At 39.7% G+C, this 15,370-nt stretch overlaps 1 protein-coding gene across 1 annotated transcript in view; it reads right to left on the bottom strand.

The window, feature by feature from the left end:
• Positions 1-15,370, bottom strand: part of sdk1a (sidekick cell adhesion molecule 1a) — a 604,439-nt gene that overhangs the window by 295,439 nt on the left and 293,630 nt on the right. The window contains exon 6 of the mRNA XM_052021137.1: positions 5,986-6,119. Within this exon, the coding sequence (XP_051877097.1) occupies positions 5,986-6,119 (134 nt within the window). The remainder of the gene's footprint in view (positions 1-5,985; positions 6,120-15,370) is intronic.

The following is a 15,370-nucleotide window of genomic DNA, read 5'->3' as shown; positions in this document are numbered from 1 at the left end:
GGATTACGTAACTGCTGGTCGATGGGATCATTAGGGGGTCATGATATTTGGTTGCAATATACTCTATGGGACAGGCTTAATGTATGAACTAGCCCTCCCCTATCCATCATTTGTTCATGTAACTTGCCTGTAGTTCAAATCAATTTAACGAGCAGTGTTGGAGCTTAAAAACACTTCAATGCATTGAGCCCAAGATGAAAGAGGGGAGTTTAAAAACTAATCTAATTGCATCTTTAGAAGGTATTCAGGTGTGGTGCCCATTGATAAAACTGTCAGAGCAGTGGATATTTCAGGTCAAGGTAACAATTCCTCAAAGGAAAAAAAAACAACTGTTGGAGACAGATAAGAAAAATATAACAAACTAAAACAGAAAGATTCAGCCACATCTATAGAGGGAAATTAAAACAAATAGTTACTTGAAATTATTAAATTCAATATTATTAAGTCCCAAAAGCTGTAATGTCCCCATATAAAAGATGAGGCACTGTTTCTCGAGCATGTGTTTTGTATTGTTGGATCAATGTAGGACAGTGAGGATAGAGTGCAACTGGGACAGAGAATTAAAGTGACTTGTGACTGGAAGTTCAAAGTTGCCCTTGCGGACTGAATAGAGATGTTCTGTAAAGCAGTTTCCCAAATGTGTGTGTGGTTTCTCCACATTGTGAGTATGCAAAACAATACCTGAAACTGGAAGAAGATCAAGTGCCCTGCTGCGTGAGCACAGAAGCAAAGGTTTGACGTGCTGTTGAGTTCCTCATGATGGGAAGGGAAACAAAAATGGCAGGTGTTGCACTTTCCAAGGTTGCATGGCCAAGTCCTGTGAGAGGTGGTGTGGTTGATAACATCTCTACTTCCTGCAATTCCCTCTCATTCACCTCTCCTCCCAGCCAGAAGCAAGAGTAGTATTTCCCTTGTTTCCCTTGTTCTTGCTTTCCACCACAGCAGTCACCACATTAATCTTCCACAATGTCCATTACCTGCAACACAATTTCATCACCAGACACCTCTTCATCTTCATCTCCCTCTCCCCCCAACCCCCCCCCCCCCAACTTTCCCTTTCAGCATTGCAAAAGGTTGCTCCCTCCACAACTGCCTGGTCCATTCTTTCATCTCCATCCACTACTCCACTCTACCAGTTGTTAAAGTAATTTTACCTTGATAACTTTGATCTGTATCTTATCACAGATATTCTCTCCTCATCTCTGAAACATGCTTGTTTCCTCCCTTTTTTCCTATTCTAATGAAGGGTCCTTGACCCAAAACATTGACTGTTTCTCTCTCCACTGATGCTCTTGAGCTGTTGAATGCTTCCAGTATTTTTGTTTGGCATTTCCACCATCTGCGTTTCTTTGCTTGAACAAAGTTAAGAAGCCTTGATTGAGGGATGAGATTACCAAGATTCCCCCACTATCACAAATATTATTTGCCTGTGCACATAACTCCAGCTAAACACCACATTGTATAAATAATAAAGGGGTGAAATGTTGTGCTGTAAATTAGGATTAATATAACAGAACCACAAAATTATATTTCAAATCTTGAAGCTAATAAACAGAGCTTTATGGCTTTACGTATTCCACTTGTGGTTGTTTGCTTTCCTCGAGGCAAAGTTTAGTGCCGGTTACAGGACAAATTGTAGATGATTAAGTTAGTGGCTCAACTGGTTTATCTATTTCCATACTTGAAATCTTAATATATTTGAAAAGCAAAAGGCCTTTGGATACGATTCTGTCAATTACATTGTTAAACTGTCAGCGTTTACAGGAAGATGAGAACTATAGTTCATGGGATAGCCAGATGATGATTCTACTTTAAACAAACATCTTCCACCCAGAAACTTTGGATGTTGTAGAGCACAGAATGGAGAAGCTTTCCCAAGCACCTGTGATTTTTCCCAATCACAAACCCGCAAGCAAATTTCCTGTTCTACAGATTCACACATAGACCCATTCCCTCCTAACCTCGTGTTCTGATCCTTCGAGGTGATCCCCTTTCCCATTCCTGCCCCCAATCTATTAAGACAACCCACCTCCTGCACTCCACCCCTATTCCCTGGCAACCTGATCTAAAGTCCCAAATTCATTAGATCATAGGAAACAGGAGGGGGGAGGCCATTTGGCCCCTCATACCTGTTCCACCACTCTGTGAGATCATAGTTGATCTTTCATTGCAGCATCATTTCCCTGCACTAACCCCTTTATTCCATTCACATATAAAAATATCTATCTCTGCCTTGAATGTACTCAATGACTAAGGTCCAGGGGCCTCTTAGATAAAGAATACCAAAGAAACAATATCCTCTAAGAGAAGGAATTTCTTCTCATCTTTGGACTGAATGGATGACTTTTTATTTTGAGACTGTGATCCAGAGTTCAAGACATGACAGCCAGGGAAAGACATTACCTTTTATCTACCCTGTTAAGCACCATAAGTGTTTAGTGTGTTTCAGTGAACTTATCTCTCATTCTTCTAAACTCAAGAGGCTATAGGCCCAGTCTAATTAATCCATTATCCTAGTTTGGTGAACTTTTGATACATTCCCTCTGTGTCCTTCCTTAGGTTAGGAAATAAGACCTGCAGAGAATATTCCAGACGTAGTCCCACCAGGGGTCTATGTAACCGGAGCAAGGCATTGCTACTCTGCTGAAGGTGAGCCTCCAACCTCTGGACCTCTCTCCCCCAATCCCTTGAACCCAGACCTGGCCCTAAACAACATAAGTGCAGTGCCTATTTAATTTTTCACGTGGCTTTGGGTGTCTGTACAACAGAAGCTTTGGGGATTTGCTACTGTTGGCCACTAGCAAAATGGTTATTTGCTTCCACTGCAACATCAGTCCAGCACACACATTTGGTGCATTGGCACTTCAAGCCTCAAGGTTCCAAGTGAACCAAAGGACCAATCATTGTGCCTGGCTCTGCCCTTTTGCTGTCTTTTGCCTCATAAGCAGGGAGCAGTCTCATACAAAGTACCTAGGAAACTTGGGGAAATGGTAGAGACTGAGCAGAAAACTTTTCCCAGGAATTCTACTGGTATCTGGTGTGAATCATGGGAGCTGAGGGGAGGAATTGCAGTGAAATTTAGGGGTCTTGATATATTTGTCACTTCTCAGAAAAGTTAAATAGATATCATCACAATATTTAAGCAACCCGATTACCTGCTGCTGAATTTACTTTTCTATTATACACCAAATTCTTTTTTATCACCTGTGACAGAAAATCATTATAATGCAAACAAACCATAATCTCTTGGAAATTTCAGCAAATTTGTGTCTTAAGTCCTGTTATGGCATGCCATGCATATTTTAAAAATCAAATTAATTAGAAACTGTGAAAAAAAATCTAACACCACAAGCTATTTCCAACCAACAAATGATAATGATCACAGATAAGAATTAAAAATGTTAGCTGAGGCTGCAGTAAATAGTAGAACACAGTTACTTAGAAATTCAATCACATAACACTTTTCTTTCAAGGTTATGTAACTGGAAATTGTTCCATGTTTCACTCCAGAGATACAAACTGCTGCTCCTGGGTGAGATACCAAAAGAACCCCACAAAATTACACACAGGGTGGTGTCATTCCTTGTAAAATGCTACTTTTGGAGAACCTGGAACATATTACCTACCCTAGGTGCACCACAGTTAGGTACTTCCAGGATAACCTGCTCTTCCCAGAGCAGCATCAGGCTGAGAGTTCTATCTGGTAAGTCAGTTACTTACTTTTCAACCTCTTCCCCCATTAGATCAACACTCCGCATCATCCTGCGATCAGCTGCCTCCATGATCATCTGAGTTTAAGGCCCAAACCCTGATTTGCCCCACATTAAATCATCCATTAGTGCCAATATTTCTCTTCAACCCCGACTATCCATCACTTTGCTGGTATCCCTCAACCTCCGACCATTCATCAGTTTAGGTAGCACCTTCTCTGACCATCCATTACTCTGTCAACAACCCGATATATTCCCACCTCCAACCATCCACTGCTTCATCAGAATCCTAACGTTATCACCTGATCCCAACCAATCTTCCACCAGTGAAGGAGGGGGAAGAGAAGAGACAAGGCCAGAAGGTGTTGGCGCATAGCAGAGAGGGTAGACCAGAGGGCACAGAGAGAGAACCGGAGAGAGCAACGGTGGATAGAGGGTCCTTATCCAAAACGTTGATGGGAAGGGTCCTGACCCGAAACGTTGACTGTCTGCCTTTCTCCACAGATGCTGCCTGGCCTGCTGAGTTCCTCCAGCATCATAGTATATTTCAATCTTCCCCCAGTGCTAAGTTCTGATACTGACTACCTTAGCATTCCCTCCCAATGCTGATCACAGTGCAGATCTATTTAGGATCCTGGCTGCCAACTATTCCAAACCCAACTTTGGAACACATCATCAAAGCTTTGGTACTTAACCACAACTGAATATGCAACTCTGGGGGTGAGGGTGGGAGTGGGTAGGAAGGACGTCACCTCTGCTGCTCCACTTGTCCAAAACACCCTTTTGGGTGCATTACAATAATCTTGAAAAATTTATAATTTAAGATATCTATTATCAAAGTGGAAATTAATTCAAAACTTTTCAAAAGGTATTTACTAAGTGGCCTTGCTGGGTGTTATTTCTAGATGTTAAGGAACTGGTCATCAGCAGAACCATCAAGAACAAATAAAGATCTGATGGTGTTTGAATGACTTATGACTCGATATAAGAACAAGTATTTTAAAGTACAAATCAACAAGAGGGAATCAGTCCAAGTGCACGTACAACACTGAAGAAATTTTCTGAGAAAATTGATGAAATTGAAATATCTGTGATCTTCATGGCACCGCTGGAAAAGTCCTCTGAATAAGTTAATCATGATGAGGAATCATCACTTTGTTTAATAAAAATGCTTAGAATTTTGAGGTCTAAGATTGGTGAAACCTGCCAGTTATGTTTGATAACCAATAAATACGGCCTCCACTGTCTGCTCCATCTCCACCAGCTACCATCTTATCCACCCCTACCTCAACCTCCAGATCAATTGGTCATCATTGGACCTCACCCACCACCTACTTTTCCATTATAACCATCAGGCCCTCAAAGCACCATATATTTACCCAACCACCGTGAACTCTTCCCAACTGCACTTCATGATTGTCCCGACCCACTGTGCACCCTCTTCTGGGCATATCCTGTCTTCCTACCCCCAATCCTCCAACCTGCTACAATAATTGGAATTACCCACCAGGGAATTGGCTGACACCTGACTCTGCCCCGACCTCTCCAACTCCTACCTCTTCTTGGATGCTTTCTGAAGCAGGCTTTTCACACTCCAAAGCCCTCCTGCTCTCAGGCTGCCAGTCACTTAAAGAAACTCTGCAATAAAATTTTCTAGGACATTTGGGACCTCTGTTCTTTGGAGTTGCCTGAGCTCACAACAGCTTTCCCAAATATAACTTGCCTTCAGGCTAAAATACAGGCCATTAAGTATGCAGTCTTCAGTCAGCAATTAATAAGAAATACAGTATACTTGTTGCATGCAAACTTATTATTCTCAAACTCTGGTATTAAGAACATAAACACACAGATGAGTGCACTTAATGTACAGTGTGCCCTTAAAGCACTGTGCCAAAGGCACTTGCTTCAAATGTTCAGTCTTTTCACCAACCTTCAGCCAATGGGTTTTCCAAAGTATGGAAATGTGCAGTTAAATGTCAAAATGAAGGCAGGCATCTTCAAAATAATATTTCATTGACCCAATGATTTCCTATAACTGCATCAAGCACCTACCTTTCAATCTGCTTTCTTTAAAACCAAGGGCAGGATCAATTACTATTTAGGAAATTTGGTATTTGAACCTCCGTCATTACTTCCAAAAATGTATGAATTTTTGGAACCAAACTTAGGCCAATGTCTCAACAGGCTTTTTCCACACAACCTCTTCTTATCACCCCAGAATATTTCTACTTTTGCTGAATAAAAGAAAACACTTATTTTTTATATATATACTTACTTGAAATAGTCAGGAAGATAAATGGACTCGTCTTGTTTTCCCCATTCTTTTCATTAACTGCTTGTACATAATATTTTCCAGCATCTGCCGCAGCCACCGAAAGCAGGACTAGATGATTGTCAAGTGTTATCGCACTGTTAAAAAAAAACACAAAAAACATGAGCATTATCAACCCAGCCTTCCATGAAGTCTTCTGGAATTTTCAAATACATTCCAATAGCTGGTAAGAAATGGCGCTGGGAATTAATGGATGTTTAAAACTCCCTCAAAAGCCACTAACAAAAGAAAAATCTTTTGACTTTCATTGTTGAGCAGGAAAAATGTAGCCATACTGCACTAATGTAACACACTTAGAATCCAAATGTGTTTTCTAACTGAAGGAGATGATTGTCAAAACAATGTGAAAACTGTTTGTTTGGAACTTGGCAAGGGGCCTACCTGAATACATGAAAGACCCATTGTTTCAACTCTCACCCAAAAGACAGGACCTTCAACAATACAGCATTCCTTCAGAATTGCATCGGGTGGTAGTCTAGATTATGCTGTAATCAGTACATGTTTGTCTCTTACCTACGCTGCCAGCTAAGTCAAGTGGATTTACACAAAAAATCTTTAACAGGAATCAAACACGGATATCAAAAGTGTCACCTCCCCTTAAATTAATTGTTTAATTATCCAGGTAAATACTAACTAAGAAATGGTACTTCATTCATTACTTTAGGAATATGCACAAATATTAAGAAGAATATATACTCACCTCCCACACAACCTCTGCATGGACTTGGGTATATTATATGCACCCAGTTCCTTGAGTGATTATTAAATATGAATTCCTGTCAATGTGATCTCATCTCCTATTACTAAGTCAGAACTTGAAATCTCAGAATTTATTCTCATAACTTTAGACCAGCAGTGAAATCTGGCCTGATGCGAGAAAATGGAGGGCTTGATAACAGCACAAATTGGCTGCAATATTCTCTCCTCTTCAAGGGCTGTGATGGACAAATGGTAAATCTCACTCCCAACTTCTGCCATGCTCTGCTGAAATGCAGAATTATAAATGCTTCTTTGAAGACAACTGCTTCGCCTTGAAAGTGGAAAGGTGGCAGAAAAGAAACAAGACTTAGATCATGCTGCCACATCTTCCAGAGTGTCTGTGGCTTAAGGATCAAACTTTTCAGCTTTAATGCACACACTGACAGCCTTTGACCTACCTGATCCTTGGAACAGATCATTCTTGACCACAAGGGATCATTTTGTCAAGGTTGAAAGTTACAGCAGAACAGATTGAGGGAGAAGAATAACTAAACTTAACTGTGCAAGTTCCAGCAGAATAGATTCTATATGTAAAAACATGACCAGAAGATCTCCTCTGACGTTGTTGCAGTTGTAGTTCCATGTATGTATCAAAACACGGCAGGGATCATGCTCTGAATAAACTAGAACATACTCTCATACCAAGCTCAAGTTACCATCACTAATAGCTCTTGGACCATCTCTTCAGAATTTCTTCACTAATTCCATGCTTCTACCCTGCTGAAGCGAGGCAGATGTCCAAATGCTAATTATAAAATTTGAAAAGCAGTAGCCCCACTATGTGTTACATTTCCAAATCCAGCAGTACATACTCTTCACAAATTTCTGAACATCTCATGTCACAAACTTTAGCAGAGGAATAACTGATATGAGGCTTCAGGGCACTCAGTGATAGGTCCATAAGAAGATGCCATCCTCTCTATCTTCAACCACTACCTTTTTATGTGGCAAAGTTAACAAACTTGTTTATCTCAGATTTGCAAAAGAATCATAGATTGTTGTGTTGGATTCCTTGGAATTCAGAATCATAATAGAGAACAGTTTGATCTGTTTCTAATATTTCTCAAACACGATCCAAACGGAACCCTTGTTCCTATTAAAAGTAGAGCAAACCCAAATCCTTCCATCCTATCTCCATGAAGTGCAAAGTACCTCTCCAAAATGAAGTTGGTACCCACTAGGATCAAGATCAACAGTGAAATGCTTTTCCAACCAGTCAATGCCTTCAAATGATCCTCTGAGTTGTGAATCTCACTTGAGCCATTCACAATATTCCAACATTACTTATTATTCAAAACAGTAAATATGTCTCCATATGGGCCCATAAACAACAAATTTAAGTATTAGTCAATGTACGACATTGGATGTAACAGAAAGGCTGAATGGGGAATTGGCATCACCACCCTGGGAAGTGTTGGTTGAATTTCCAGTCACACAAAACAACCCTTACATGGTCATTATTTCACTATGAGAAAAGCCAGTTTTCAGTCAGGTAACAATGAAAAAAACATTGTTATTCCACTGAATTTCGAGGGAACCATGAAAGCACTGCAGTATTATTTGTCAAGTACTTAGTTACGATGATGGGGCACCTTGTATTTCATTGGAAGAACAAGCTAGATAGACTGAAAGGCTTCTTTCATTCATACACAACATGATCCACATCTTCCAGCATTTTAAATGTTTAGACCTAATGTAATCTTATTTTTACAACTATGTCTCTAATAGTTTTTCCTTAAAAGTTAGTGCCCTAAAATCATCCTGTCCTCTCCAGCACACCAATTCACATCCATTTGATAAAATTTAGTTTTATAATTCACTGTCATGTGTGTCATATTTATTTATAATAAAGCATTACAACCATCACTAGATTTAATCTTCTGTTGGTCTGATTTCAAAATATTGACCGCAGCCAATCCATTGAGATTATATTTTCAGGATATCTAAGTGTAAAGTGTGGTTAAAACAGATTGAGAACTGTAAAGAAAATCTTTGGCAATCAGAGGTTTATTTGAATCAAATATTCCATTTAATCTTTTTTTACAGTAGGTTTTTACAAATCTATATAAGAAAATCAATATAAGCCCTAGGATGAAAAATCTGAAGTGAAATATAGATTACAAACTAATAATTGGGGAAACTTTCAACTCAGAATCAAGAACCCATGAGAAATGTTTGTCCAGGTACAATTAAACAACAGAAAATGATGGTTAAACCAGTTAACAAATGAGGCAAGAGAACACTAAAACAAATTAGAACCTGACAACAATCATAGACCACGATTTTTCCAAGCTCCTAAGATGCTATTATTCTTCCCAAGACATCAATGTTGAAACCATCGTACAGCAGCTGTTCATAGGTTAAATTGCTGGAGAGACTGGCTAGAAATTCAATGGAATAATAATTTTTTTTCAATGTTATGCGACTGAAAACTGCCTTTCCCTGGAGTTAAATAATAACCATGTAAGGGGTGTTCTGTGTCACTGAAAATTCAACCAATACTTCCCAGGGCAATGATGCCATTCCCCATTCACAGCAGAACTGCAGGCAAAATAGTCATTCCCTGTGTAACACTCCTTTTGCAGCACTATGCAAGAAATTAGATCAAATTCTCCCAGGAGTGCCAATCAGTACACACTCCTGGAAATCATGTTTTACTAATGCAGGACTTGACTTGACCTTGGTAAACTAAGTCCCATAGTTAGCTTTGATCCCACAGCTACTTATCTTTCCACCCTTGGCTCTGTCTCTTCTATTAAACATCTCCCCTGAACTCCCACTCCAGACACTTACCTACTTGCTGATACGACTCCCCCAGGACCCAATCTGACCTCTACTAGCAGAGACATTTAGAAATAATGGAAAAGATCTTTGACAACACAAGATGTCAAGAAGTAATTAGGTTGGTGTGGGTCTCATGATCCACTGTTTCGGGCCAATTACAGCTTGTAGACTGTTCCACTTTAAGGTCTGACCACTGCAGTAAGGCTCTAATAGGTTAGAATTGCCATGGGATGTATGTGAAGTGTAAGCCTTAGCAAGCACAATCCAGACCAAGGTAAAGAAGGTCATGGATCATTTCCTGGTGAACATGCTGCAACGACCAAATTGCAAGAAATATTCCAGCATCTTCCTTTGAAAATCAGCAGGGTTTCCTCCAGACAACATCAGAAATCCCAATAAAACAACAAAGGATTGTAAGTTTTAAGCCTCGTATCTTTGAGTCAACAGTTTTAAGAGAAAGGAAAAAAAGTTGGGAGAATGTCAACTTTGGTTGCTTGTATTTTGGTGACAGTGGTACTACATACTTTGGTCCCCTGCAGCATCAAATATGCAAGTGGTGAATAAACTGACAGTAGCACACACAAAATGCTGGAGGAACTCAGCAGGTCAGGACTGATGAAGGGTCTCGACCCGAAACGTAGACTTTTTATTTCCCTCCATAGATGCTGCCTGACCTGCTGAGTTTGATGGCCTTTCATTATTAGAATTGAGAAAAGACCTAATCAACATTCAAGCATGGGCTGTTAACATATGTGCAATAGAAATGCAGATAGTGCTAATCTCAAACAGGAGTGAGTCTAACCATCTGCTCTTGATAGCCACTGGAATATCTTCCAACATCCTGGAATTTACTATTGACCAACGACTCAACAATAGCTACAAGAGTAGGTCAGAGGTTGGGTATTCTGAAGTCAGTGATTCACCTTTTCATAATTTACAAGGCACATCAGAAGCAGGATAAGTGCAACACCAACTGCTCTCAAGAAGTTTGATACCATCCAGGACAAAGCAGCCATCTTGACTGACACCTCAGACATCGGGAGCTTTCATTCCTTTGTCTACTGATGCACAGTAGCTGCAATGTGTAATATCTATCAAATGCATAGCAGTTACTTGTCTGGGCTACCCTGACACCACTTTCCAAGCCTGCAACCCAAGTATCAAAGGCCAAGAGCAGCAAGTGCATGAAAATACCATCACCACCTCCCACCCACCCCACCAGACACATCCCCAGCCGACACTAAGCTTCATACCACGATGACTTGGTAACACAAAGCCCTTTGTGCATCATCACTGGTCCCAAATCCTGGAACACCCCAAATGACAGAATTTTGGGAGCACCTGCAACAGAAGGACTGTTGTAGTTCAAAGGAGTTCACCGCCTCCTTCTCAAGGGCAATTAGGAGCGGGCAATAACTGCAAGCCATGTCAGTGAGGTCCGGGTCTCCCAAATGAATAAAGAAACAAGGGATAGTTCAGATAATAAAGGATAACAAATAATCTTGGCTCAGAAGACCAGGAATTAGTATTTTGTAGGTAATAGCCAATAATGGACAGAAACAAAGGTATGTGAGCCCCTTAACAGCACCAACATAATTGGAAATTGAATGAGTCAAAAAATAAATAATGTTTGTAACAAAGACATTTTCAAAAAGACTAGGCAAATCAAATTGCAAAGGTAACCTGGAAGCACTTTATAGTTTTCTGGAACATCAAATTATCAACTTGGGAACAGGGCCTCTTATGGAATGATGTAGGGTCATAGCAGCACCTTAGGAAGGATTTTATGAGGAAAAACGATCACAATTTAGTGAAAATCAAAAAAATCTGCAGGTGCTGGAAATCTGAAATAAAAACAAAACTGGGAAAGAGAGAAAACGTAGTTCATTTTTAATAATAAAGAAGGTGGGGGGTGATGGGTGGAGCAAAGGAAATATCTCTGACAGGGTGAGACCAAATCGGTTAACATGGGCATTTAGAGTAGTAATTACGAACAAATTATGCTTCTTTCTCTGTAATATGTTAATAGGGAGGCTATAGGATATGCTCAGCACATCAGGCTATTCCAAAAGAAAAAACAAACACAATTTTGAGTTTGGTTTGCAAGAGAGAGGCAATTCAGATACAAACTGGAGTCTTGAGGTTAAATAAAGCCAATTGTGTACATATGAGTAGTACAATGACTAAAGCAGACTGGGTAAAAGTTTGCTAATTGATAAATAATTCTAAGAATTTAAATATGTGCTTCAAACTCTTCAATACATTCCACAGAGGAGAAAATGCTTTATCACAAAAGTGATATATCCATGGCTAACTAAGGAAATTAAGGATATATTAGATCAAAAGGGTCTTGAAATCTTTGAAAGAATAAGCCCATGGATTGCAATCAATTTTTGGGAGAAAATAAACAAAGGATTGATAAAAATGGAGGATAAATCACAAAAGAAACTGAGCAATACATATAAAAGAAAGTTGGTAAGAATTTCTGCAGCTATGCAAAATGGAAGAGTAGCAAATATGAAATGGAAGTCCCATGCGACAATGACAGAAGAAATTATAATGAAGAAATAAAGAAACAGCTGAGGCATTAAACAAATATTTTGTTTCTGCCTTCACTGCAGAAGGTTAATAATTATAATAGAAATGGAGAGGAACCAGAGGTCTTATGATAGAAAGGAAGTTACAGTTATTAATGTTACTAAAACAAGAGTACTGGAGAAATTATGGGAACAAATGACAATCAAATCACTTGGAGCAGACAACCTGCTTCCTAGTGTTCTAATAGATGTGGCTGCAGAGGTAACAGATGTATTACTGAAAATTTTCCAACATTTGACAAGGTTCCACATGGTAGGCTTCTTCAGAAGGTCAGAGGGCATGGGATCCAGGGAAACTTGGCCGTGTGGATTCAGACTTGGCTTGCCTGTAGAAAGCAGAGGGTTGTGGCGGAGGGAGTGCATTCAGATTGGAGGGCTGTGACTAGCGGTATCCCACAAGGATCGGTTCTGAGACCTCTGCTTTTCATGATTTTTATTAATGACTTGGATGAGGGGGTAGAAGGGTGGGTTGGCAAGTTTGCAGACGACACAAAAGTTGGTGGTGTTGTGGATAGTGTAGAGGATTGCCAAAGATTGCAGAGGGACATTGATAGGATGCAGAGCTGGGCTGAGAAGTGGCAGATGGAGTTCAATCCAGAGAAGTGTGAGGTGGTACACTTTGGAAGGACAAACTCCAAGGCAGAGTACAAAGTTAATGGTAGGATTCTTAGTAGTGTGGAGGAGCAGAGTGATCTGAGGGTCCATATCCACAGATCCCTGAAAGTTGCCTCATAGGCGGATAGGGTAGTTAAGAAAGCTTATGGGGTGTTAGCTTTCATAAGTCGAGGGATCGAATTTGAGAGCCGCGAGGTAATGATGCAGCTCTATAAAACTCTGGTTTGACCACACTTAAGAGTACTGTGTCCAGTTCTGGTTGCCTCATTATAGGAAGGATGTGGAAGCGTTGGAAAGGGTGCAGAGGAGATTTACCAGGATGCTGCCTGGTTTAGAGACTATGCATTATGAGGAGAGACTTAGGGCTTTACTCTTTGGAGAGAAGGAGGATGAGAGGAGACATGAAAGAGGTGTACAAAAAATATTAGGAGGAATAGATAGAGTGGACAGCCAGCTCCTCTTTCCCAGGAGGGCGTGGCTTTTAAAGTAATGGGTGGGAAGTTCAAGGGAGATATCAGAAGAAGGTTTTTTACCCAGAGAGTGGTTGGGGCATGGAATGAGCTGCCTGGGGCGGTGGTGGAGGCAGGTACATTGGTCAAATTCAAGAGATTACTAGATAAGCATATGGAGGAATTTAAAATAGAGGGATATGTGGGAGGAAGGGGTTAGATAGTCTCAGGTGAGGTTTAAAGGTCGGCACAACATTGTGGGCCAAAGGGCCTGTATTGTGCTGTACTGTTCTATGTTCTATATTCCCTCCATTCTGGAACAATGCAACAAATGTGGCACTGTTGTTTAAGACAGGAGAGAGATTAAGAAAATGGAACTAAAGATGCATTAGACTAACATGCGTTGTCAGCAAAATATTGGAACTCAGCATTCACCAACAGCACTTAAATAACAGTAATATAATTGGCTGGAGTGAACATGGTTTAACAAAGGGAAAGGTCATGCTTGAAAATGCATTTTGGGGCATTAACTGGAAGGAGATACAAGGAGAAACCAACAGATGTGATAAAACTGGATTCTGAAAAATCATCGGATAAGATTTCACATAACACTTTGTAACATTAAGTGCTCATGAAAGTGGGGCAATATATTATCCTGAAAAGGGTATTGGTGAAAGGTCAGAAACAGAATGGAAAAATAAACACAGATAATTTTCAGATTAAAAGTTACCAGTGGCAAGGCCTTACTCAACAAACCCAAGACAAACCTGTCCCTGCTGCATCACACTGTCTTCTGACAATGAAGGCTTGTGTCAAAACCCTGAAAAAATATGGACTACTTCCCATTTCTTGGTGAAGGTAGACATTGATAATGAAGTTCACCATTGCCTTCAATGTGCCAGCACAGTCTTTGGTTGATTGAGGGAAAAGATATTTGAAGATTCAGACCTTAGACCTGGCACAAAACCCACAGGCTATTGGGTAGCAGTGATCACTGCCTTCCTATTGGCTTCCAAGACCTGCAGATGTCTCAAGGCACTGGAAAAATACCACTAAAGCTGTCTCTGCAAAACCTAGAATTTCAGCTGCAGACAGGAATAGACAGTAAATAATACCATAAAGATGCATTCTAATTGCTCCAAAACAACCTTTTTTAATAAGTGGTCATAGTTAAAAATCTCTCAGAGGAAAACAAAATGATTAAAAATCTTAAATATTTCCTTTTATGTCAAGTGGGAAAATTTAAATTCTTTAAGGTGGAGAAGTTTTCATATGTGATAGGTTTCAGGCTGCTGTTCTGCATTAAAAGGTTGCTAAGTACAGTTGGGCCTTAACAATACTCGTATCTTTTCCGTTGATGAGAGGAACATGATTGAAAGGAAAGAAAACAAAAAATGGAAAAAATTCAAACTCTAAAATTCCTTAAATGTGAATGGTCTCCATCAGTCAGTGCTCATCCTCAACCAGTGCAGGAATACTGCATAAGACAGTAAAGAAATGTTGATGCAGTGATAATAAATTGTAACTAGTTTGCAGTAACATTAAGAAAGGATGCTGACAGCATCATAGTGTTGTTTAAGCAATAAGAAAACATTGTCAACAATTAGGAAGAACCTCAGTAACAACAAATGATATGATAAAACTTGCAATATGATAAAACTGAAAACAAAAAGTAACCATCTATCACCTAGGCTTGCAAACCAACATGAATGTACTTGTGAGTAAAAAAACAAGGAAAAATGAACATTTATTGTGTACCATCAGGACCTTTTACACAATATGGGAGTTGTGTTGGTGGTGACCCATATCCAATATCAACCAAAACCATTGCTTCAATAGAAGTACTGCCCATCTCCATAAAATTAACTGGACAGCTGAACTGTAGCAGCATGTTGACAAAAGAACAGAACATTTTTTTTTAATTAATCTTCAACTGGAATAAATTAAGTTTTAAAAATTCATGGCATAAATAGGTCCAATTTTCCCAATCAGTCAAAAAGTATGCCAGATTATGGTTAATTTGACCTTTACAAAGACATATGATTTTGTCCGTTATTGGTCCAATTGTAGATGCCATAAGCAAGGAGCCTTGCACATTAAACAAAAATCAGCATGCACAGTACA

Source organism: Pristis pectinata, chromosome 8 (genome assembly GCF_009764475.1).
Source record: "Pristis pectinata isolate sPriPec2 chromosome 8, sPriPec2.1.pri, whole genome shotgun sequence".
Lineage (NCBI taxonomy): Eukaryota > Metazoa > Chordata > Chondrichthyes > Rhinopristiformes > Pristidae > Pristis > Pristis pectinata.
The sequence above is the reverse complement of the archived record's forward strand: the minus strand, read 5'-3'. Positions and strand labels throughout refer to the sequence as shown.